Source organism: Bos indicus x Bos taurus, chromosome 10 (genome assembly GCF_003369695.1).
Source record: "Bos indicus x Bos taurus breed Angus x Brahman F1 hybrid chromosome 10, Bos_hybrid_MaternalHap_v2.0, whole genome shotgun sequence".
Taxonomy (NCBI): Eukaryota; Metazoa; Chordata; class Mammalia; order Artiodactyla; family Bovidae; genus Bos; species Bos indicus x Bos taurus.
Window position 1 is genome coordinate 22,221,509 of NC_040085.1, and position 24,408 is coordinate 22,245,916.

General features: G+C 38.9%; 1 protein-coding gene across 4 annotated transcripts in view; it reads left to right on the plus strand.

Moving 5' to 3' along the window:
* Window positions 1–24,408, plus strand: part of SLC12A6 (solute carrier family 12 member 6) — an 84,881-nt gene that overhangs the window by 20,489 nt on the left and 39,984 nt on the right. The window contains exons 1-2 of one of the 4 annotated variants that reach the window (XM_027553446.1): window positions 1,657–1,918; window positions 3,663–3,713. The exons of 2 other annotated variants lie outside the window; for them this stretch is intronic. In XM_027553446.1, the coding sequence (XP_027409247.1) occupies window positions 1,795–1,918; window positions 3,663–3,713 (175 nt within the window). In that variant the 5' untranslated portion in view covers window positions 1,657–1,794. Of the gene's footprint in view, window positions 1–1,656; window positions 1,919–3,662; window positions 3,714–24,408 lie in introns of those variants that run through there. One more of the 4 variants, XM_027553447.1, reaches the window with a different exon arrangement.

The window sequence follows — 24,408 nt, forward strand, 5'->3', positions numbered from 1 at the left end:
ACCTGACTTACTTCATGTCTCTCAGAGAAAAAAATCTCAGTAGCTACAAAGCCTTCTTTTTTTTTCCTTATAGTAATTCTCAGCCTTGGCTGCCTGTTAGAACCATTTGGGGGGAACTTTTCAAAGTCCTGTTGCCCAAGTTCTACTCCAGAGCAGTTATATCAGAATATCTGGGATGGGACTCAGGCATCAGTAGTTGTAACATCTCTCCAGCTGATTCCAATTTGTAGCCTGAGATTACAAACCAGTGTTATGCAGGAACCCATGAAATAAAATTTAAGTAAGTGTATGTGAATTTCTTTTCTGTGAAACCTCTGCGCTGACTACCATCAAAGGTACTGGAGATCTTTAATTTGGGCTTCACCATTTACAAGCTGTGTGACTTTGGGCAAGTTCTTAGCCTAATGTTTCTGTTTTTGTGATGGATTAAATGAGATCCTAATGAAAAGTTTCTAGTGCAGTGCAGTGTACAAGTAGGTCTTTAACAGCTATCGGCTTTGTTCTCTTTTGGAAGTGGTGTATATTGGAATAAATGAGGATTATAAACCATCATTATTCTCTTTTAAATTTAGTGCAGTCTTGCTTGTTAGGTGTTACTAACAACGAAATCCTCCTATTACATCATTAATATGGAAATTAGCACAGAGCTCAAGGCTCAGAGGTTAAAGCGTCTGCCTGCAATGCGGGAGACCTGGGTTTAATCCTTGGGTCGGGAAGATCCTCTGGAGAAGGAAATGGCAACCCACTCCAGTATTCTTGCCTGGAGAATCCCATGGACGGAGGAGCCTGGTGGGCTACAGTCCACGGGGTCACAAAGAGTCGGACACGACTGAGCGACTTCACTTTCGCTCAAGTTACTGAACTCCTGTGTCAGAGTGCTCAGATAGGGCCTCATACTCTGTTAAAGTCATCAACTGAGAACACAATTATCTGATAAAATATATCAGAAGTATGTTATTTTAAGTGTGTGCTAAAGGAACTATACACCTCTGACGGAGGTCAGAGATTTTCTTGGATTGTTTTTTCTTTAAAACACAATGTTTACACTCTGTACAAAACGAAAAATGCTTAACTCTTCTCGTTAAAAATATTTAGCTCTTTTAAACAAATTTGGACTTTCAGGGAAGTTAATGTCTCTTCTCGGGTGTCCTTGTATACCCTACAACATCTTGAACTATGCTTTATATAAAATACATAGGTATTCATTAAATATTTGTTGAATAAATGTTCTCATCTGAAAGATAAGAAAAAACATTGACCTGCATAACTGTTTTCAATATGCTTTGAAATAAAGCAACAACAGAAACTTACAAATAGTTGATTTTCTAAATTGATGTAGTACCAGTCTTTAATGAATTTTTCCCTAGTCTTTGTCCTGTGAGATGTGAGGGCACAGGTTGAGATCTTGATGTGCAAATAACTTAAAGAAACAAGAGGGTGCATACACAATGGACAGAGTTTCAAGCATTCTTCCCGCTCTCCAGCCCTTGCTTCTCTGGGAAAGCAGCCTAAACCATTCTTGTGATTCTCACAGTTTAATAACAAATAAGCAAGAGGTGGAATGCTTAATCCTTTTAAGTGAATGGTAAACACCACCTTGGAAGGCGTGTTTTCCAGGTTCCCCTCCCTTAGGGCCGTAGGTCACGTGAACTGAAAGTACTTCCCGATTCCCTGCCTGGGTCTCCCGTGGGCAGTGATCAGAGTCAGAAAGGGGCACAGCAAGGAAGTGATAGGCAGCGAACGTAGACTGGAAGGAAGCAAACACAGGGAGAGCACACGTTCCTAACTAGAGCGATGCCACACTTCACAGTGACTAAAGTAGAGGATACGGAGGAGGGGGCAGCAGCTCCCGTCTCCCAGGAGGGGGAACCCAGCTTAGCAGAAATAAAAGCCCCGATTCAGCATTCAGATGAACCAGGTGAGTACTCAGCTGGGGAGCTTTGGAGAACTGGAGGTCTCGTGAAAGAAAATAGTACCTAAAATATTCAAAATGCCTCGTTAAGAATGGAGAAAAAGTATTGTGGTTCAAGTGCTTTTCAGTCAGCTGTTTCACTCCTTTGTATACCTGATAACTTTTTTCACATTCTGGTTTGTTTTTCCCCACAATGAATTCTGTGTTCATTACCTACAGGTGAAACTGAACCGGTATCCGTGTATGAAAAGCGTTTTCAAGCAAAAAGAAAGGCACAGTTAGAGGCAGTTTATGTGGAATTTAGAATTCATCTTTCGCTCAGTTTAAAAAGTACATCAACAGGGAGCATGGTTCAGCAGTTTTGTACAGTGGACTTTGCACTTGTACTTCTCCAGTTCTTCGGTATTTTGCCTCAGTTTTTTACCAGTTAAAGAGTAATTCAGTAGTAAATCATCTAAGCATTCTTGAATGAAAGAACAAAAGTACAGTAGGTCAATTGTGACTAGCATAGCTTCAGGTTTAATAAATTTGATGAATGTGATTATTCCTATTATTTTCTCTAAATGGTAACAATTAATTACACTTGCTGGGGGAATTGTGGCTTTGAATTTTTAACATGCCGTTAAAATCTGAGTTAATATTATGGTATTAAATACAGCCATAGTTTGAAGCCATTTATATTTTAAGTCTGTAACTTTCATAAATTTTCAAAAATTTCTCTAGTCTGTGAATAAAGGCAAAGGGAATAAAAGTCTCTTAAAATTCCATTTGATTCCGTGATTCTAATTTTCTTTTAGCAAGTAACACATCATAATTCATTGCTGTAACTGCTATTGACTCTCTCCTGTCCTACCAAGCATTCATGAATTTTTAAGAATCTCTAACTTAAAGATAAGGCTTATCAAAATAAAGCTCCGTTTGTTTATCTTTTCATTTTAGTGAGAGAATTTACTAGGGGAAGATAAGAAAGAAGGTTTTATGGAAACTCTTTTTCCTCCAGGTTATTTTTTTTTTCCACCAGGGTATTTTTCATTTTGCTAAACAAATAGGGTGATAAGTTGAAATTAAGGTTATTTAAACTCAACAGGGAGTTACTGCGTAGCAAAGAGAACTTACTCAGTATTTTGTAATAGCCTGTAAGGGAAAAGAGTACATATAAAAATATATAAACTGAGTCGTGTTGTATAGCTGAAAATATAACACATTATAAATCAACTATACTTCAATTTAAAAAAAAAGAAAGTAAGGTCAACCTACATTGTACTTAAACCTGATTCTCCGAAACTCTCGGTCAAAGAATTTAGGCTCTCTTTTGGGACAGTGTGTATTTGAAGCTGCGCTTCCTTTGTTGTCTGTGCTTGCTGCCCTTAGATTTTAATCCTTTTTAAGCTTTTGTTTTTGCTGTCTCATAATCCCACAAAATGCAAAGCTGTGCATTCTTCACTCCTGCTCAATTTTATTATATTTGGTTTTACTATTTTATTATATTTACTTATTTTACTCTATTATTTCGTCTTTAGTGGTTCCATAATGTTGGAGGAAATCCACTTTATTCAGATTAGAACAGGGTAGAAATGATTTAATCTATTAGTAACCACCTAGAAAACTGGTGAAACATTTTTATAGCAACCAATATTTGTAATAAATAATATTGCTAGGCTTAATTTATTTTCTTCTGTAGTAATTGCTTTGGACAAGGAAGAAGTGACAGATATAATCTAAATTGAATTTAATAAGGCTTTTTATTTAGGCATTTTCCATGACAGTCCAGGAGGTATCCACTTGAATGAACTGTTGTTTGGTAAGTGAACAACTGATGGAAATACATTTTCTAAATTGTATTTATTTTTATTTTAGGATTAAATTAGAGGGAAAAAAGGAAGGAAACATATGGGGAAAACCTCAAAGTTTTTTTTTCTGCTTATTTGAAAAGCGTTGAGGAAGATAGTGGTTGCAGAGCAGTTGCTTGACATATGATAAGTTATAGCCCCTTGTTCTTCTGAGTTAAAATCCTAAATTGATTGTGATTTTATTGCAAGCACTTCTCATACTAGCCAGTTAGGTAACTAGTCACTTTTTTTATGGAGTTTTTTTTCCTTATTTGTCTGTGAGGAGAGAAAAATAGGATGTACCATCATATAAACTGAAAATATTTGGAAAGCAGATCATTCTTTAAAATGTGTTTTTTAGAACATGAGATGTATTTGAACTAGACAGATAATTTGAGATAGAATAGGTAATTGTAAACATAACCTAATTTTCGAAAAATGTTTATTTTATTTTTGAACTGTGGTGGGTCTCTGTTGCTGCACTTGGGTTCTCCAGCTGTGCTGAGCTGAGGCTACTCTCTGTTGCATTGCACGGGCTTCTCACTGCGGTGGCTTCTCTTGTTGTGAATCACAGGCTGCAGGCGTGCAAGCTCAGTAGTTGTGGCACATGGTGCTAGTTGTTTTGCAACATGGGGGATCCTCACGACCAGAGATTGAACTGGTGTCCCCTGCATTGCAAGGCAAGTTCTTAACCAGTGGACCACCAGGGAACGCTAAACTAATTTTAAAAAGTACACTGTGGTGATCCTTTTGTAATGTATAAAAATATCAAATAACTATTATACAGTATACCTGAAACTAATGTAATATTGTAAGTCTGTTCAGTTCAGTCACTCAGTTGTGTCTGACTCTTTGCGACCCCATGGACTGCAAAATGCCAGGCTTCCCTGTCCTTCACTATCTCCCAGAGTTTGCCCAAGCTCATGTGCATTGAGTCGATGATGCCACCAACCATCTTATCCTCTGTCCCCTTCTTCTCTTGCCCTCAGTCTTTCCCAGAATCAGGGTCTTTTCCAATGAGTCAGTTCTTCACATCAGGTGGCCAAAGTATTGGAGTTTCAGCTTCAGCATCAGTCCTTCCAATGAATATTCAGGATTGATTTCCTTCAGGATTGACTGGTTTGATCTCCTTGCAGTCCAAGGGATTCTCAAGAGTCTTCTCCAACACTACAGTTCAAAAGCATCAATTCTTCAGCACTCAGCTTTCTTTATAGTCCAGCTGTCACATCCATACATGACCACTGGAAAAACCATAGCTTTGACTCTACAGACCTTTGTTGGCAAAGTAATGTCTCTGCTTTCTAATATTCTGTCTAGGTTGGTCATAGCTTTTCTTCCAAGGACCAAGCATCTTTTAATTTCATGGCTGCAGTCACCATCTGCAGTGATTTAGGAGCCCAAGAAAATAAAGTCTGTCACTGTTTACATTGTTTCCCCATCTATTTGCCATTAAGTGGTGGGACCAGATGCCATGATCTTTGTTTTTTGAATGTTGAATTTTGAGCCAGCTTTTTCACTCTCCTCTCTCACTTTGATCAAGAGGCTCTTTAGTTCTTCACTTTCTACCATTAGTGTGGTGTCATCTGCCTATCTGAGGTTATCGATGTTTCTCCTGGCAATTCCAGCTTGTGTTTCATCCAGCCCAGCATTGCACATGACGTGCTCTGCATATAAGTTAAATAAGCAGGGTGACAATATACAGCCTTGACATATTCCTTTCCCAATTTGGAACCAGTCTGTTGTTCCATGTCCAGTTCTAACTGTTGCTTCATGACCTGCATACTGATTTGTCAGGAGGCAGATCAGGTGGTCTGGTATTCCCATCTCTTAAAGAATTTTCCACAGTTTGTTGTGGTCCACACAGACAAAGCCTTTGGCGTAGTCAGTAAAGCAAAGGTAGGTGTTTTTCTGGAACTCTCTTGCTTTTTCTATGATCCAACAAATGTTGGCAATTTGATCTCTGGTTCCTCTGCCTTTTCTAAATCCAGCTTGAATGTCTGGAAGTTCACAGTTCATGTACTGTTGAAGCCTGGCTTGGAGAATTTTGAGCATTATTTTGCTAGTGTGTGAGATGAGTACAATTGTGCGGTAGTTTGAACATTCTTTGGCCTTGCCTTTCTTTGGGATTGGAATGAAAACTGACCTTTTCCAGTCCTGTTGCCATTGAAGAATTTTCCAAATTTGCTGGCATATTGGGTACAGCACTTTCACAGCATCATCTTTTAGAATTTGAAACAGCTCAGCTGGAATTCCATGACTTCCTCTAGCTTTGTTCGTAGTAATGCTTCCTAAGGCCCACTTGACTTCACAGTCCCTAATGTGTGGCTCTAGGTGAATAATCACACCATCGTGGTTATCTGGGTCATGAAGATCTTTTTGGCTCTAGGTGAATAATCACACCATCGTGGTTATCTGGGTCATGAAGATCTTTTTTGTATGGTACTTCTATGTATTCTTGCCACCTCTTCTTAATATCTTCTGCTTTTGTTAGGTCTATACCATTTCTGTCCTTTATTGAGCCCATCTTTGCATGAAATGTTCCCTTGGCATCTCTAATTTTTCTTGAAGAGATCTCTAGTCTTTGCCATTCTGTTTTTTTCCTCTATTTCTTTGCATTGATTGCTGAGGAAGGCTTTCTTATCTCTCCTTGCTCTTCTTTGGAACTCTGCATTCAGATGGATATATCTTTCCTTTCCTCCTTTGCCTTTTGCTTCTCTTTTCTCAGCTATCTGTAAGGCCTCCTCAGACAACTGTCTTGTCCTTTTGCATTTCTTGGGGATGGTTTTGATCACCACCTCCTGTACAGTGTTACAAACTGAACGTACAATTTGTAAGTCAACGGTACTTTAATTAAAAAACAGTAGTACATTCATCTCTGCCATGCCAACTACTAGAATGCCAGTCTAGTAAAACCCTACTTAATTTGGTTTCGAAGGGAAAGGCAGAAACTCAGACTTATCTAACATCTTTCTTGATTCCTTCTCTCTGGTACACCTTAGGTGCCCTCTTTATGTTTTCTCTGAGGCTTGTCCACAGAAATAGCATGTATCACACTCTGAATTGTAATCACCTGTTCACTTGTCTGTCTCCCAAATACCCTGCCTATAAGTTCCTTGAGGGTAAAGATCTTGAATAATATTGTACCTCCACATCCAGGTGAATTGCACACAATAGACAATTCAGTGTACAGACTTGTTTTTTGCCTTTTTTTTTTTTTAATTCACTTAAGCACATGTTCATGCCAGATGTGCTTTTTTCCTAAGGCTACAAAGGTGAAGGGAGTATAAGTTCTCCACTCTGGACCCAGTTACCTGGCTTTGAATCCCAGTCCTACTAATTATTACTAATTAGGAGTAATGATAATTTCTATTAATTATTGCTTGAGTGACTTTGGGAAAGTGACTTAACTTTTCTTAGTCTTACTTTACTCATTGATAAGGGGAATAACAGTGCTATTTACTTCACAGGGTGGTTGTGAATTAATGGGAAAATGAACATAAAGCACTTAACATGTGTGACACAGCACTCAAAAATAAGAGCTACTGATTACTTACTATATTGTGATTAGTGGTTTAATAAGAGCAAAAATAAACCACTTTGGATAGCAAATTCTGGAGAAGACTATAATATTGCCTGGAGGGGACCCTTGGACAGGTATCTCAGAAGACAGGACATACTGATCCTATTTTAACAATCCTTTTTTTTTCTAAACTTTTTACTTTGTATTGGAGTATAGCTGATTAACAATATTGATAATTTCAGGTGAGCAGCAAAGGGACTCAGTTATACATATATATGTATCCATTTTCCCTGAAACTTCCCTCCCATCCAGGCTGCCACATAACTATTTAGCAGAATTCCCTATAGGAGGTCTGTGTTGGTTATCCATTTTGAATATAGCAGTTGGCACAGTGATTTTGAAGGGAGGTCTTGATGAGATTACAAGCAATAGAAACAGTTAGAAGGAATGAGGAAGATGTAGAGCAAGCAGGTGGGAAACAGACCTGTGCAGTAGCTCGCACGTTGGACGTGTGGGAAAGGGCTGGGGCTGCGTGGTGGAGCGTTGCCCAGCTTCAGCCTGTCCCCGCTCTGGGACGGTGGGTGCTACTGCCTTGTTAAAGGTGGCGAAACTGAGCTTGTTGTCCGTGAGCACCTTGCCTAAAGTTACCTGCTGAGTAGTAACAGAGCCTGTGTTCAAAACTGATAAATTTTACGTGCTTCCCATCTCAACCATGGTGCCAAGTCCTAGCTTTTGAAAAACAAGAGAAAGTTGTTTAATATCTGAAATGTGTTTGGATCACAGAGTTTGATGTAAACATTATGAAATGTGTAATTTTTTTATAGGAACAGTAAAACAATTTTACTATTTATTACACTTACTGAATCAGGTATAAATGTTGCATTTATTCATTTATTGAAGGATAATTGCTTTGCAAGTTAAAGTATTTCCATGAAATATTTGTTTCAGATCTTCTCCCTTGCTCATCAGATTTCTTTCTTTTTTTTTTTTTTATTCTGCCACATCGTGAGGCTTGTGGGTTCTTGGTTCCCAGACCAGGGATTAAACCTGGGCCTCCACAGTGAAAGTGCAAATTTAACCACTAGACCCTCATCAGATCTTACAGTGTCTATGGATTGGGAAGATTTCAACGTCTGAAGTTGTGTTCAGTTGATACAGATAGCAGATTGGAAGATTTCTAAGGAGATTTTCAGAAATGAACCCATAACAGGAAAGAAGGAAATCTTTTTTTTTTTTTAAGAAAGGAGAGAGGAAGAAACAAAAGGAAAGAGGGGAAGAAGGCAGAGAGGAAAAGAGGAAGGAAAGGAACTGTAAGATGGATTGGTCCCGGAAGACATAAGTATTAAGGATGTGCGTGCAAGCTAAGTTGCTTCAGTCGTGTCTGATTCTGTGCAACCCTGTGGACTGTAGGCCTCCAGGCTCCTCTGTCCATGAGATTCTCCAGGCAAGAATATTGAAGTGGGTTGCTGCCATTTCCTTCTCCAAGGAAGAAAATCTTATATTGGTATTGGAGAGCATGTTCAAACATTAACTCTTAGTAACCCAAATTGCATGAGTTAAGTGGAGTTTAAATTTTATTAAGAACCCTCAAAATGTTAGATTGTAACCTAAACATTAGTTCTGCTTATGTTCAAAGGTAGGTGATCAAATCAGATCAGATCAGATCAGTCGCTCAGTCGTCTCCGACTCTTTGCGACCCCATGAATTGCAGCACGCCAGGCCTCCCTGTCCATCACCAACTCCCGGAGTTCACTCAGACTCACGTCCATCGAGTCAGTGATGCCATCCAGCCATCTCATCCTCTGTCGTCCCCTTCTCCTCCTGCCCCCAATCCCTCCCAGCATCAGAGTCTTTTCCAATGAGTCAACTCTTCGCATGAGGTGGCCAAAGTACTGGAGTTTCAGCTTTAGCATCATTCCTTCCAAAGAAATCCCAGGGCTGATCTCCTTCAGAATGGACTGGTTAGATCTCCTTGCAGTCCAAGGAACTCTCAAGAGTCTTCTCCAACACCACAGTTCAAAAGCATCAATTCTTCGGTGCTCAGCCTTCTTCACAGTCCAATTCTCACATCCATACATGACCACAGGAAAAACCATAGCCTTGACTCGGCGAACCTTTGTTGGCAAAGTAATGTCTCTGCTTTTGAATATGCTATCTAGGTTGGTCATAACTTTCCTTCCAAGGAGTAAGCGTCTTTTAATTTCATGGCTGCAGTCACCATCTGTAGTGATTTTGGAGCCCAGAAAAATAAAGTCTGACATTGTTTCCACTGTTTCCCCATCTATTTCCCATGAAGTGATGGGACCAGATGCCATGATCTTCGTTTTCTGAATGTTGAGCTTTAAGCCAACTTTTTCACTCTCCACTTTCACTTTCATCAAGAGGCTTTTTAGTTCCTCTTCACTTTCTGCCATAAGGGTGGTATCATCTGCATATCTGAGGTTATTGATATTTCTCCTGGCAATCTTGATTCCAGCTTGTGTTTCTTCCAGCCCAGCGTTTCTCATGATGTACTCTGCATATAAGTTATACGACTGTCTTTTTACTGACTAACATTAAAATAGACAACTAAAGAGCTTCTTTGTACTGATAAAATCTTTTCTGTAGTAAATATTTAAAAGCTTTTTAACTATTCACATGGGATTTTATATCAACCCAACTAACACATTCAGACCTGCATGTTTTAAAAATCTCAGTGTCAAAAGTTTATTTTTAAACTCAGCTTCATGAGGCATGTTTTTCTGCCTCCCTGCCCCCCACCAATATTCATTGTCAGAAAGAGTAACACCTCCCTGAAATACCGTTCTTTTTACCATGTTTTTTTACATACTCTTAAGACCTTAATACAAAAAAACAAATTTGAGACTGACTGCTTTTAGCTCTGTACATCTTAAAACTTTGTTTAAATCATTAACCCTTCTTCGTCATATTCATGTTATACTCAGTGAAAGTGACCAACACTTTGATTCCGCATTTTACTACTGTTATGACCATTTTTTTGTATATTGAGGGTTTTTTGGTTGAAGTATAGTTGATGTACAATATTATATAACCCACTTACCTAATTCCCTGGTCCCTAGGCAATCTGCTTTCTGTCACTACAGTACATTAGTTTGTATTTCCTATAATTTTATACGAATAGAATCATATAGTATGTACTGTCTTTTCTCTGACTGCTTTTATAAAACATAATTTGAGATTCATCCATCTAGTCAATATCCTTTAAAATCCAACTAACATTATGATCTACCTTATTTCACAGAACTTAACATTTAGGGCAGCAGTTGAACATGATACAACCCACAGATGTTTGGACCTCACAGAGGCTTTTTAAAGCGTTGACTTCTTTGCCAAGATTTGAATGTTTTTAGGATTAGTCTATAACTAGGACCTACTTTTCAGAGAGGGTTTTGGGAAGGTGAAATCTCCCTATCCCTCTGTTACTAATTTCAACTTGTGTCTGCCACTCTTGAGCCAAATGACCCCTGGATCTGATGAACACTTAGAGGCAAGTGAGGCCTCAGTTCTGTGGGAGCTCTTTCAGGGAGAGCTGACCCAGGACTTGCTCCTCAAGGGCTGGACAAGATCCTCAGAGTGAGGATACAAATGGCAGATCCAGAAAAAGAGCTTGGCTTGGTAGAGATCCATGGACTTCCCTAATGGGAAGAATGGCAAAGAGCTAGGGGACTGTTACCTCCCTGTCTGAGTCTGGGAGATGTAAGGAGACCTGAGAGTCGGCAACCTTTCTCCCAGGCCTCAACAGGGCTGGTGGCTGGCCTGCTGCCCTGCCCGTCTACTGGTGTAGAGGCTGCTTTGCCTTTCTGTTCTCTTGAGACTGCTACCACTTATGATGCTCCAACAATGAAACCTAAGCCCCTCTGAAGCAACATAGAAAAAGATCCCATCTGGGGAAGGCAGGAAACCAGAAAGAGAAAAAAGCACCTAGAGTAAACAGCGCAACAGACCAACTAAGTAGAAATGCAGAGAAGATAGGAACTTGAATATGCAAATAATGAACAGTAGGCGCACTGAAGGAAGTTCAAATGAAGTACAAAAGAGACACAGGGAGCAAAAGATACGATTTCCCTGCTAAATGCTTGGTACCACCTGACTTGCAATCCATGTACATACACTTAAAAAAAAAGTCCACTAGATAAACACATAAAAGCAGGACTTTTTTCTCTTGTGTACACTGACTGCTGTCAGTGTCCGTGTCTAGAACAGTCTTGTACATAGTAAACACTCAGTACCTAATTACTGAATAAAGAATTGAATGAGTATGATCATTATTGGCCTGGAAGATTCAAAGCCCAGAGTTAAAAATACAGATTGAAAAAACCATAAGAAACTTGGAGGATAGATTGAGGATAGATAGGATAGGAAAGAGACTGGGAAGAGGACATCTAATGTGGCTAATACAAGTTACAGAAAAAGGAATAAATGGAAGAGAAGTAGTAATTAAAGATTTTTTTTTAAATTCCTGAGCTAAAGTTCATTGTGCAGATTGGTGGTACATTCCAGGGAAGATCAGTGTTGTAAAAAACATACCTAGGCTTATCCAGGTAAAGTTTTGAACTCCAGGAATTCATTTTGGAGGCTTCCAGATTACAGTATGATATTCAGAATAGTCTGAGATTCACATCAGAATTCTAATTCACACCAGTGGGAATTAGGAGACAGTGAAAGAGTATCCACAGATTACCAACAGAAAAAGACTGTAATCCCAAATCCCCATTTCCGGTGAAAATAGCATCCTCATCTACAAGGAGGAGCTACGGCATAAATGTAACTTTAGAGAGTGTATTACCCACATAACTAGAGAATATTTAAGAAAGGTTTTTAACCAAATAAATGAGCTAGAGCACAGATCACAAAATGAAAGGGATAGAAAAAGTGGAAAATGATGGTAGACTGTCTGGGAATGTTATGCTGAATAAGGACTCTAATCAACAGGAACATACTTCAGGGAACAATTCAATAATATTTATGATGTAAAAGTACTAAATAAGTCTAAGCAAAACCTCAAAATTATGGCAGGCAAGAGCTAAGAGGTTTCCAGATGGAGATGAGGAAAGGAGAAAGTGCTAAATAAGCACATTTAAGCACTTTAATCATCAGGGAAATGCACATCAGAACCACAACAAGGGGCCACTTCACATCCGCTGGGCTGGTTCTGATAAAAACGATGGACCATAACAAGCGTTGACAAGAATGTGGAAAGACTGAAACCCCCGTATATTTTCGGTGGGAACATAAAATGGTGCAGACACTTTGTAAAACAGTTTGGCAGTTCTTCAAGAAGTTAAATATAGAGTTACCATATGATCCAGCAATTCCACTTCTAGGTATATACTTAAAATAAGAATATATGTCCACACGAAAAATTGTAGAGGAATGTTCATTGCAGCACTATGCATGATAGCCCCAATTATAGAAACAACCCAGATGTCGACTGATGAATAGATAAATGTGGTATATTCGTATAATGAAGTATTATCTGGCACTGACAACAAATGAAATACAGATCAGTTCAGTTCAGTTCAGTTCAGTTGCTCAGTTGTATCCGACTCTTTGCGACCCCATGGACTGCAGTATGCCAGGCTTCCCTATCCATCACCAACTCCTGGAGCCTACTCAAACTGATGTCTATCACGTTGGAGATGCCATGCAACCATCTCATCCTCTGTCGTCCCCTTCTCCTCCCGCCTTCAATCTTTCCCACCATCAGGGTCTTTTCCAGTGACTTGGTTCTTCGCACCAGGTGGTCAAAGTATTGGAGTTTCAGCTTCATCATCAGTCCTTCCAATGAATATTCAGGATGGATTTCCTTTAGGATGGACTGGTTGGATCTCCTTGCAGTCCAAGGGACTCTCAAGAGTCTTCTCCAACACTGCAGTTCAAAAGCATCAAATCTTTGGTGCTCAGCTTTCTTTATAGTCCAACTCTCACATCCATATATGACTACTGGAAAAACCATAACCTTGAGTAGATGGGCCTTTGTTGGTAAAGTAATGTCTCTGCTTTTTAATATGCTATGTTTGTCATAGCTTTTCTTCCAAGGAGCAAGCATCTTTGAATTTCATGGCTGCAGTCACCATCTACAGTGATTTTGGAGCCCCAAAAAATAAAGTCTGTCACTGTTTCCATTGTTTCCCCATCTATTTGCCATGAAGTGGTGGGACCAGATGCCATGATCTTCGTTTTCTGAATGTGAACTTTTTCACTCTCCTCTTTCACTTTCATCAAGAGGCTCTTTAGTTCTTCTTTGCTTTCTGCCATAAGAGTGATGTCATCTGCGTATCTGAGGTTATTGATATTTCTCCCAGCAATCTTGATTCCAGTTTGTGTTTTATCCAGCCCAGCATTTCGCATGATGTACTCTGCATATAAGTTATATAAGCAGGGTGACAATATACAGCCTTGATGTATTCCTTTCCTGATTTGGAACCAGTCTGTTGTTCCATGTCCAGTTCTAACTCTTGCTTCTTTTAACCTGCATACAGATTTGTCAGGAGGCAGATCAGGTGGTCTGGTATTCCAGTCTCTTTAAGAATTTTCCACAATTTGTTGTGATCCACACAGTCAAAGGCTTTGGCGTAGTCAATAAAGCAAAAGTAGATGTTTTTCTGGAACTCTCTTGTTTTTTTGATGATCCAATGGATGTTGTGCCTGGAGAATCCCAGGGACGGGGGAGCCTGGTGGGCTGTCGTCTCTGGGGTCGCACAGAGTCGGACACGACTGAAGCGATTTAGCAGCAGTAGCAGCAGCAGCAGACTAGTGCTAGATTATAAAGGAACTTGAAAGCCAGGATTAGGTTTTTGGAGTTCACCCTATAAGCCAAGGGATTCAGACATGTAAACTGGAATCTTAAGCCATTAACCTCTGCTACCACCATCATTACCACTACCATGCCCAACCAGAAAATTCACAGTAGGAGTAGAGACACAGCCTGCAAAAGGCAGCCCTTTCCTTTTCTTGGAGAGACTTGAATCAGCAGCCCACATGATGTCAAAATATAAATAAGAAGTGAGAACAATCCATCTTCTCTTCACAAAATGATTGGACACTCCTAGCATTTTCACTTGGAGGTCTTTGAAAGTCTTTTTTAAGCAATAAAGAAGCTGATAAAGGCAAAATTAATAAGAAGGAAAATGAAGGATTGTTTGAAGATGGGAAAATTGATGGCAGGGAGACTAATTAAACTATTTTAATTAGTCTATGAATAATGAGACTCTAATAGATGGCAGTGTGATAGAAAGAAGAGATTGGTATGGAAGCCACAAATTACTGGATTTGATGAATGAGAAAGGGGAAGAATCAAAAGTTGGAAACACATCTTCTGACTGGTTCTGCTTTGTATCTTACCCACTTTTTAAATCAATTTTTAAAATCTCCTTTCCTGTCAAATGAGTATATATTTTATATTAGGTACAATGCATATATGTATGACAGTGACAGATTTTATTTTCTTAGGCTCCAAAATCCCTATGGACAGTGACTGCAGCCATGAAATTAAAGGATCCTTGCTCCTTGGAAGGAAACCTATGACAAACCTAGAGAGTATATTAAAAAGCAAAGACGTCACTTTGCTGACAAAGGTCCATCTAGTCAAAGCTGTGATTTTTCCAGTAGTCATGTACAGTTGTGAGAGTTGAACCATAAAGAAGGCTGAGTGCCAAAGAATTGATGCTTTCAAACTGTAGTGCTAGAGAAGATGCTTGACAGTCCCTTGGACAGCAAGGAGCTCAAACCAGTCAATCCTAAAGGAAATCAACCGTGAATATTCATTGGAAGGATTGATGCTGAAGCTGAAGCTCTAATACTTCGGCCACCTGATGTAAAGAGCAGACTCAGTGGAAAAGGCCTTCATGCCGGGAAAGATAGAAGGTAAAAGGAGAAGGGGACAGCAGAGGATGAGATGGTTGAATAGCATCACTGACTCAGCGGACATGAATTTGAGCAAACTCCAGGAGATAGTGGAAGACGGAGGAGCCTGGTACAGTCCGTGTGGTCACAGAGAGTTGTATATGACTTAACGACTGAACAACAGCAATTATAGACTAAAATAACATTATATACCATTATAGATTAGATGTGAAAGTGAAGTCGCTCAGTCGTGTTCGACTCTTTGCGACCACATGGACTGTAGCCCACCAGGCTCCTCCGTCCATGGGATTCTCCGGGCAAGAATACTGGAGTGGGTTGTCGTTTCCTTCTGCAGGGAATCTTCCAGACCCAGGAATTGAACCCAGGTCTCCCGCATTGCAGGCAGACGCTTTAACCTCTGAGCCACCTGGGAAGCCCATAGATTAGATATAGTATATACCTAATATTGTATACAGGTATGTTATTAGGTGTATATTTCCCACGTTATCTTCAGAACTTCTTCATTAGCCGTGTCCTCATCAACCTCTTTGACTAGAATGTCTCCCCTTGTCCATTTTCTCTCACCCATTCTGCTTTTTAATGAACTACCCATCCTTCAAAATTTAGCTCAGTTATCCCATTGACCATCCCTGATCACCATTTTATTTTGTTTTCCTTCCTTTTTGATTCCCACAGTATTTGTACCTATACTATAAGAATTATTTTTATTGTTTTCATAATCGTTCGCATGTTTTCTGTCCAGATTATTGAGAAGAAAGGGTTACTACTGGTGTCTTGGTGCCAAGCACAGCACCTAACACAGAGTAGGCATTCAGAGTATAGGTTGAACTAATAACAACCATCTAGAGACCATGCTAGAGATGCTTGTTAGCACATGGATAAACTACAGTGGCCTGGTAATAATTATATCTTCTTGGCCTCTGATAAATCTGGTATTCATTTCATTTGCATATTGCACTCTTGTTTTCTTACCTAAAATACTGCTTTTATTTTTAGATTTCCACACAGACAATTTCAATTGTTTTTCATCTCCTTTAGATGTCTTACGACTTTTCCTAAGGGATCAACCCTTCCAGACATGTTTATTCCTCTTCTGTGATTTTGAGTTCAACATGATTTTTAAGGTTTTTAAAAGTTTTACTTAAAATTCCTACTGCACTCAATCCATGTTGCTCTTCTCCTTTGGAGCCTTGCAGCACTAAAGGCAGTACCACAGATTATCAGCTATAGCCCCTTAGGCAATTCATTTTAGTTTTCTGAGTTTCTTTTGGAACACAGAAATAAGTCTTTCTTGCAGGGTTTCTGTGTAGGCTTGCTATGATGATAGTAGGAAAAATTTCCCTAAATTGAATCGCTTGGAGACTACCTTTATAACCTTTCCATTTTTATATATCATTTTTGGATTATTTAATATTTTTTCTTACATTGAGCCACTGGTTTTCTGTTTCCTTTATATGGAAAACTTTGTCACTAAATGAAATCTCAGCATGCTTGCCACTGTATAAATAAAATATAAACTAAAAATAGATGTAATATAAATGATTTTAATTTTGCTAGATACCGTTGCCAAGCAGAGGCTCTGAGCCTGTTAAAAAAGAGACCATAGAGTTCTGAAGAGATGTTACAGACATTCTAGCACAGGGGTAAGAAAATTCTGTTTGATAAAATGCTTCAACTCCTGGGTAACAGGATTAATGGTAAGGGTATAGAGAGAAGATGGAGTGACATCCTGATAACCTGAAACCACAGATATGAAACCTGCCAAGATGTTTAGAACAAATGAATTTACTAAACCTTTAGTATAAAATTATGATAAATATTTGCGAGTGCTCATTCTTTTTTTTTTAATATTTATTTATTTGGCTGTATCGGGTCTTAGCTGCAGCCGTGGGATCTTTGTTGGGGTACCTAGTTGCTCCACGGCATGTGGGATCTTAGTTCCCCAACCAGGCACTGAGCCTGCATCTCCTGCATCACAAGGGCGATTCTTAACCACTGGACCCCCAGGCAAGTCCCTGAATGCTTGTGTTCTTACAGAAGTAATCAAAATATAAAAATAACAAAAGTGAAATAGTATAGTTCCTAAACGTTTTCAGGTAGTAAAAATTAAACCATATTTCCTGTCTTCCATAGGCAATCTTTATCTCTTCCTAATACCTCTACCCTTTCATCCCTGACTCTGTGTTAGATTCCGTAACCACATGGCTTTCACTATATCGTCTCATGCCCAGAATGGCAGAGGGATTCTTTTTTTAGTTTTTTATGTTGAATTTGACTCTTCAACAAAATTATGAGCTTCCTAATGTTAGAAATATACTCATTCTTTTATTCCTCACAGTATATAACAGTTTTAGGTGTCTTTAAAACTTCACCATCATTGCTCTTCTCTCAGTCTTCCACAACTCAGTAAATGGCATCTCTGTTCACATAATTGATGGAAAAAACTTTGACTCCTTTCTTTCCCCCTGTCCCATGTGCAGTCATCAGCATGCTAATCTTGTGAATCCTTCCATAGATACACACCCAGCATCTGATTACTTCTCAGCACCTCCACTACCACTGAGTTGATCCACACTACCGTTTATCTTTTCTGGGACTATTGTAAAAGCCTTCTAACAATTTTCTCCTTCCTCAACTTGCCTCCTGCAATCTCTTCTCCAGCTAGAGTGGTCATATTAAAATACAAATCAAAACCTTCCAATGGATTTCTTGCTCACTCAAAGTAAAAGTCCCTACTGTGTCCCAACAAGGCTCCACATAATCTGTGCCCCTGCCCCTGACACACATCCATCTCTTATCCCACATCTTACCACTTTTATCTTGCTGTTCTGTTGTGTAACTTAGCTTCCTTGCTGTTTATTGAACAAGCCAACAGGTACCTGCTTCAGGGTCTTTGCACTAACTGTTCCCTTTGCCTGCGGTGTTCTTGCAGATAAGTTTCTGGTCAAATGTCACATTATCTGACAGACATTCTTTAGATTCAGTGTCTAAATTATAAATTAGCACACAAATCATCCACCCACTAATCCTGTCTGTTCTTACTCTGCTTTTCTTTTTTGTTTTCTTATTACTCTTGACACTTAGCTTGTTTGTTTTTCTCTTCTCCGCTAACATGTAAGCTCTTTGATGGCAGGGATTTTATTGTTACATTTCTAGTAGTTAGCAGTGTTTCACATGTAGTGAGTCATTTAGTCGTGTCTGACTCTTTGCAACCCCATAAGTCCATGGAATTCTCCAGGCCAGAATAGCCTTTTCCTTCTCCAGGGAGTCTTCCCAACCCAGGGATTGAACTCGGGTCTCCCGCGTTGCAGGCAGATTCTTTACCAGCTGAGCCACAAGGGAAGCCCAAGAGTACTGGAGTGGGTAGCGTATCCCAACCCAGGAATCGAACCAGGGTCTCCTGCATTGCATGCAGATTCTTTACCAACTGAGCTATCAGGGACGGCTTACATGTAGAAGGTACCCAAGAAATATTTATTGAATAGAAAAATGAAAAGGGCTACAAAACTTAAAGTCACAGGAACATTACCTTTGAAGACTGACTCATGAGCCCTCATTCCAGAAGATAGCATCAGGCTCTCAACTTATACCATCTTCATCGCAGTCCTAATCATACCTTTCTAAGATTTCTACAGTAGACTCCTAGTTGGTTCTCCCTCTACTCTTGCTCCTGCTACAATCCTCTCTTCAACCAGCAGCCTCCATCTTCTAAAAAGTTAAACCTGTCATGCTGCTATTTAAAACCTTTCCAGCTATTTCATATCATTTTCTTATCATACTCTTTACCATAGTCTGCAGTACTACAAGATGTATCTGCTACCTAATTTTCTGACCTTTCTTTAAAAACCACTTTCCTCCTCTCTGTATTTTAGCCTCATTGTTTCGCAAACGTGCCAAGGTTACACCCTTCTAAGGCCTTTGTGTGGCTCCTCTTACGCCCTGCCCCAAGGCTGCTTTGTTGTCCTGGCTGTTCCTTCTGGACTCTGCATCCCTTGCCTTCCAGACTGGTAACTGTTTGAACCTGCTCTTTGGAACTCAGGGAAGGTCATGGAGGCTGAACTGAAAGACCCCCGTGCCCAGGAGCCCCTACAGAGTCCTACTCTGTTTCAACAGTATCCCAGGAGATACTGTCTTTTTGGTAGATACTTCTAAACATCTTTTAAAAGTTATATTTCTATTACATTAAAAAAAATCAAAAAGGATCTCTTGATTTTCCTTTATGGGGTACACACCAAGTGTAAATAACTAATGATTTAGTAACTTTTTGTAGGCACTGCTTTACATTTCCATCTTATTACTTACTTAATTACTTTGCCTAAAATTGCTTGATTTTTTTCACCCATCTATTTATTTGTACCCAATTAATCACATGTGAATTTTTTTAGGTCTGTCTAGTTTCACTGAAGTCAGTTTAAGATCTGTGTAAAGAGGATAGCTTTTTCAGATTTTACTTTATATCAACTTGTTTTCTCTCCTAAGTTTCCCACCAAAATTAGAACTTACTCAAAATAGAGGCAGAATCTAATAAACGTGAATGTTAGAGTAATTGTTTTTTATTTCATCTTTAATCATCTTTACCTAATTTTGAGTCCAAATGGCTTATGATGATGTTGCTGCTTTGGTTTTTTTTTAATTGGAATTGAAAAAATTAGAAATGTGTAAAGACTGGTGATTTCAGGTATTTGGTATCTTTAAATAATTTCTGCTGCCCTTGGTCATGCCTACTTCTTTTTCTACATGTTTAGGCAATAGTTTCTATTATTGATTGTGTTATTTCAATGAAATTACTGATTCTATCTTTAATGACTAAAACGTACAGTGATACTTAGATGCACAATGTAGATTAGCTTTCATTTGCTTCAAATTCTCTGCCAAGAATGGTAGATGAAATGATTATCAAAGGAAATTCAGAAAGAGACTATTGCTATGGGCAAACTAAGGGAGATAGTAAGGCTTTTCAGAAAAACTGTTTATAGAGAGGCAGTTTTGCAAGTGAATACCACCCACAGTCATTTTTTTTCTCTCTATTCTCTGAGGCATGTGGCAAGAAATAAAATCTCTGTTCTTTACCATGTGCCCAGGATGAACCAAGTATATTGAGCAAGTATCCATTTTATAAAACTACTATATCATTATGGTTCCAAGGAAATAGTTTCAGTTCACTTTTCTGATGCCATTTACCCATGTGAAAAGGTACATGTTTCTATTTTGTGTTTGAACTGCCCTTTTATCTGTAGAGTTTCACAGGCTTTTGTATATAATCTGGTTGTATTATGACTTAGAAATAGCTTAATTTAGGAAGGCTATCAAAGGTTAAAATAGTTACATTATTGGCAGATTGTTCTCATTACAGGAAGTAATTTGGTTAAAACAGATAGCATTTGGAGTAATATATAGGACAACTCCCAGTATTAGGCAAACCTGGGTTGGGTGTGCCCTCATTAGTGACACAGGCAGAAAAAATGTTGAATGGGAGAGTTCAGATACAGAACAATACAAAGGTGCCCAGACATATCTCAGAGCGCTGTTGAACACAATTTGGATTGCAGGCCCAGAAACACCCTTCAACTTAATAAACCCATTTACCAATTGTGATTTTTTTTTTTTACAGGCATAGCTAGTTTCATTCTAGTGGGTTCATGAACTTGTTTACTCCTAGATTTGCCCTTGTTTCAGCTTTTACATATATTAATGAAGCATGTCTTTGCAGGTCCTTGGGAGTTTTCATATTACCAAATAAGTATTGAGTAAAGATTGCCCTATGTTCCTTTAATTATAATAAATGAAAAATATTGTAAAGAACTACACAGTAGACTTACTTTTACTTATCTTAAATATAGTCGTCCATTAGAATCCAGGTGGGATTGGTTCCAGGACCCTCCCCACTACTCTTGGAATACCAGAATGCGCAGATGCTCAGATCCCTTATATAAAATGGTGTAGTGTAGTTGGCCCTCCAAATCTGTAGGTTCCACCCTGCTCCCACTCCCATCCCTCAGAAATAGAGGACTGACTGTATAGGGGAATGTCCAAGGGAAAAGTCTTGGCTTAACTAGAAAATGCATGTAATCATGTGTGCACATCTCAGAAGCCAAGAAAATATACAGTAAAGAAAGTGGTAGTTCTGTTAAAGAAAAAGTCATTTATATACCTATTCTGTCTGAGTTATCTGAGATTTTTTTTTTTTTCACAGATACATGCCCTGGCAATTCCAGATAACTTGTTTTAGGCTATTGTACTTATTTTAGAACAAGGAAATTAGAATTACAGAGTATTAAGAAACATGAGTATAGGTTCTCAAAACGTCATGACTATATCTCCAACCTTTCTTTTTTGTCATAGTGTGGTGTGTCTTTGGTCATTCATTAACCCAAGCATTCATTTTGTCAGTTATATATGTGAAAATCCAAGGTTCTCAGCTTTGTTCTGTCCCAGCACACCTGATGGATAAAGGCATTCCTATTAGTGACAAAATGTGGGAATCAGAATCTTCAGAAGGATTGTTGGTATAGTTTTAGGAAGAAAATAGATGATGCTAATAACTTTTCTACAACTTTTCCTTTAGAATCACTGGAGTATATCTAGATGATGACCAAGGCTCTTCTGGTTCTGAAATCATATGATTCTTTCTCTACTCTTCCTTTCATGTTACATATATACCTGTTTTTCTGTAATGATAGTGAAAGGTGGTTGCCATGAGCTGTGTACTACAATGGGATTTGTGACCTCCAGAGGAGAGGCTTTTGATCTGGGGCCAGAGACCAGGCTTGACCACTTGGAGCTTTTTATGTAACAGAATTTTATTCAAGTATAAAAGACATAGGGAAAGCTTCTGACATAGACATCAGAAGAAGGCAGGAAGAATGCCCCTTGCTAATTTTTAGCAAGGCGTTTTATTTCTGTTAGAAAGCTGCTAATCAGATAAGAGAGATACCTCACAGCTAAGGGAGTTTCACCAGGCCCCTCTCCCACAATGGGCTTCCCTAGTGGCTCAGTTGGTAAAGAATCTGCCTGCAATGCAGGAGATCCGGGTTGATTCCTGGGTTGGGAAAATCCCCTGGAGAAGGAAATGGCAACCCACTTCAGTGTTCTTGCCTGGAGAATTCCTTGAACAGAGGACCCTGGTGGGCCACAGTCCATGGGGTCCAAAAGGGTTGGACACAACTGTGTGACTAACTTTTACTTTCTCACCCACAGCATGCATTTTTGAGATAGAATGGCACAAGGTGTGTCATCCCCGGCCATAAAACAATTGGCATGAATACTTGTTTGTTGAGCTGTTATCAGCCCAAGGTTAGAGAAAAGAAAAAAGTTAGTCTTAGGCGGACATTCAGAAAACTAAGATCATGGTATCCAGTCCCATCCCTTCATGGCAAATAGATGGGGAAACAGTGGAAACAATGAGAGACTTTATTTTGGGGAGCTCCAAAATCACTGCAGATGGTGACTGCAGCCATGAAATTAAAAGACGCTTGCTCCTTGGAAGAAAAGTTATGACCAACCTAGAGACAGCATATTAAAAAGCAAAGATACAACTTTGCCAGCAAAGGTCCATCTAGTCAAAGCTATAGTTTTTCCACTAGTCATGTATGGATGTGAGAGTTGGACTATAAAGGAAGCTGAGCACCGAAGAATTGATGCTATTGAACTGTGGTATTGGAGAAGACTCTTGAGAGTCCGTTGGACTGCAGGGAGATCAAACCAGTCCATCCTAAAGGAGATCAGTCCTGGGTGTTCATTGGAAGGACTGATGTTGAAGCTGAAACTCCCGATACTTTAGCCACCTGATGTGAAGAGCTGACTCATTGGAAAAGACCCTGATGCTGGGAAAGATTGAAGGCAGGAGGAGAAGGGGTGATAGAGGATGAGATAGTTGGATGGCATCACCAACTCAATGGACATGAGTTTGAGCAAGCTCTGGGAGTTGGTGATGGACAGGGAGGCCTGGCATGCTGCAGTCCATGGGGTCTCAAAGAGTCGGACACGACTGAGCAACTGAACTGAACTGAACTGAGGCAGAACCATTTTGAAGAAAGGCAGATCCCAAAGCAAATACATAGTTTCATTAACATAGCTTAAGAAAAACATTTCCATAAGAAAAATGCATTGGTTAGCTCAAGGTTTGAGAAAAGTTCATGCAGAACCAGGTGTCTACAACACAGAATTAAAAGAAACTTTTAAATTTGTATAGAGAAGAAAAAAATAAGTCTGCCACTTGCAGTTTATTTCCTCCTGCCACCTGGGGACCTCTGGCCTGCCTACCTGTTACCCTGTTATCCAGTGTGTGTGTGTGTGTGTGTGTGTGTGTGTGTGTGTGTGTGTACACACCTCTGGCCTGCCTGCCTGTTACCCTGTTATCCTGTGTGTGTGTGTGTGTGTGTGTGTGTGTGTGAGAGCTTGTGTGATATGTTAATATGCTACAGAACTGTTAGTCCTACTTTTGTCTTATGTACAGAAACAACCCATATTCTTTATTTACATAGGAAACAAAACTGGTTTAAATTAAAAACAAATAAAAACTGAGAAATCATTTTCTAGCATGTTGGGGAAAATATCTTTCAAAAATTTGAAATTTCTCTTAAAACAAAATTGTGGAAGAAAATCTTCTCAAAATATATCATTAAATGCTCACATAGCATTTAAAACTTTAGTTCTAGGAATCAGATTTCTATCTTATGTGTTTGTTGATTATATTATGTAGAATATATTCTAATATATACTGTATACATCAGAAATCAGAATTTGTATAGTTTCTGATTGGTTCTGCTGATTGTATAGTTTCTGTCCGGGCTGCTTAGTGTTAGATTTAATTATGTATACATTTATATTTAGAAACACCATGGAAAATGTTATTTGAATTTTGTTTGAAATAGTAAGTCTTAATATTTTTTGTATCTTGGACCTCTTTGGCAGTCTTAAACCTGTTTAAACCTAGCAGGCACTCTAATAACTACCATAATTTCAAAGTAGTGTGGAACCTAAAAGATATAATGAGGTATATACAACTATAATGTGATATAAAAATATCAGTTATTGTTGACAAAAATCACAGGTAATTTTTTTTTAATATAGTTTGTTGCCTACATCATATTTGGGAAAAATACTCGACTTCAATTAGAGGTTAGTGAAAATGAATATGTAATTTTTTCCCCATTGTTCATAGACCCTGGTCTAATTATTTTTTTAATATTATTTTTTGTTTTTTAATTTTTACAATGTATTGTTGGTTTCTGCCATACAACAACACAAATCAGCCATAA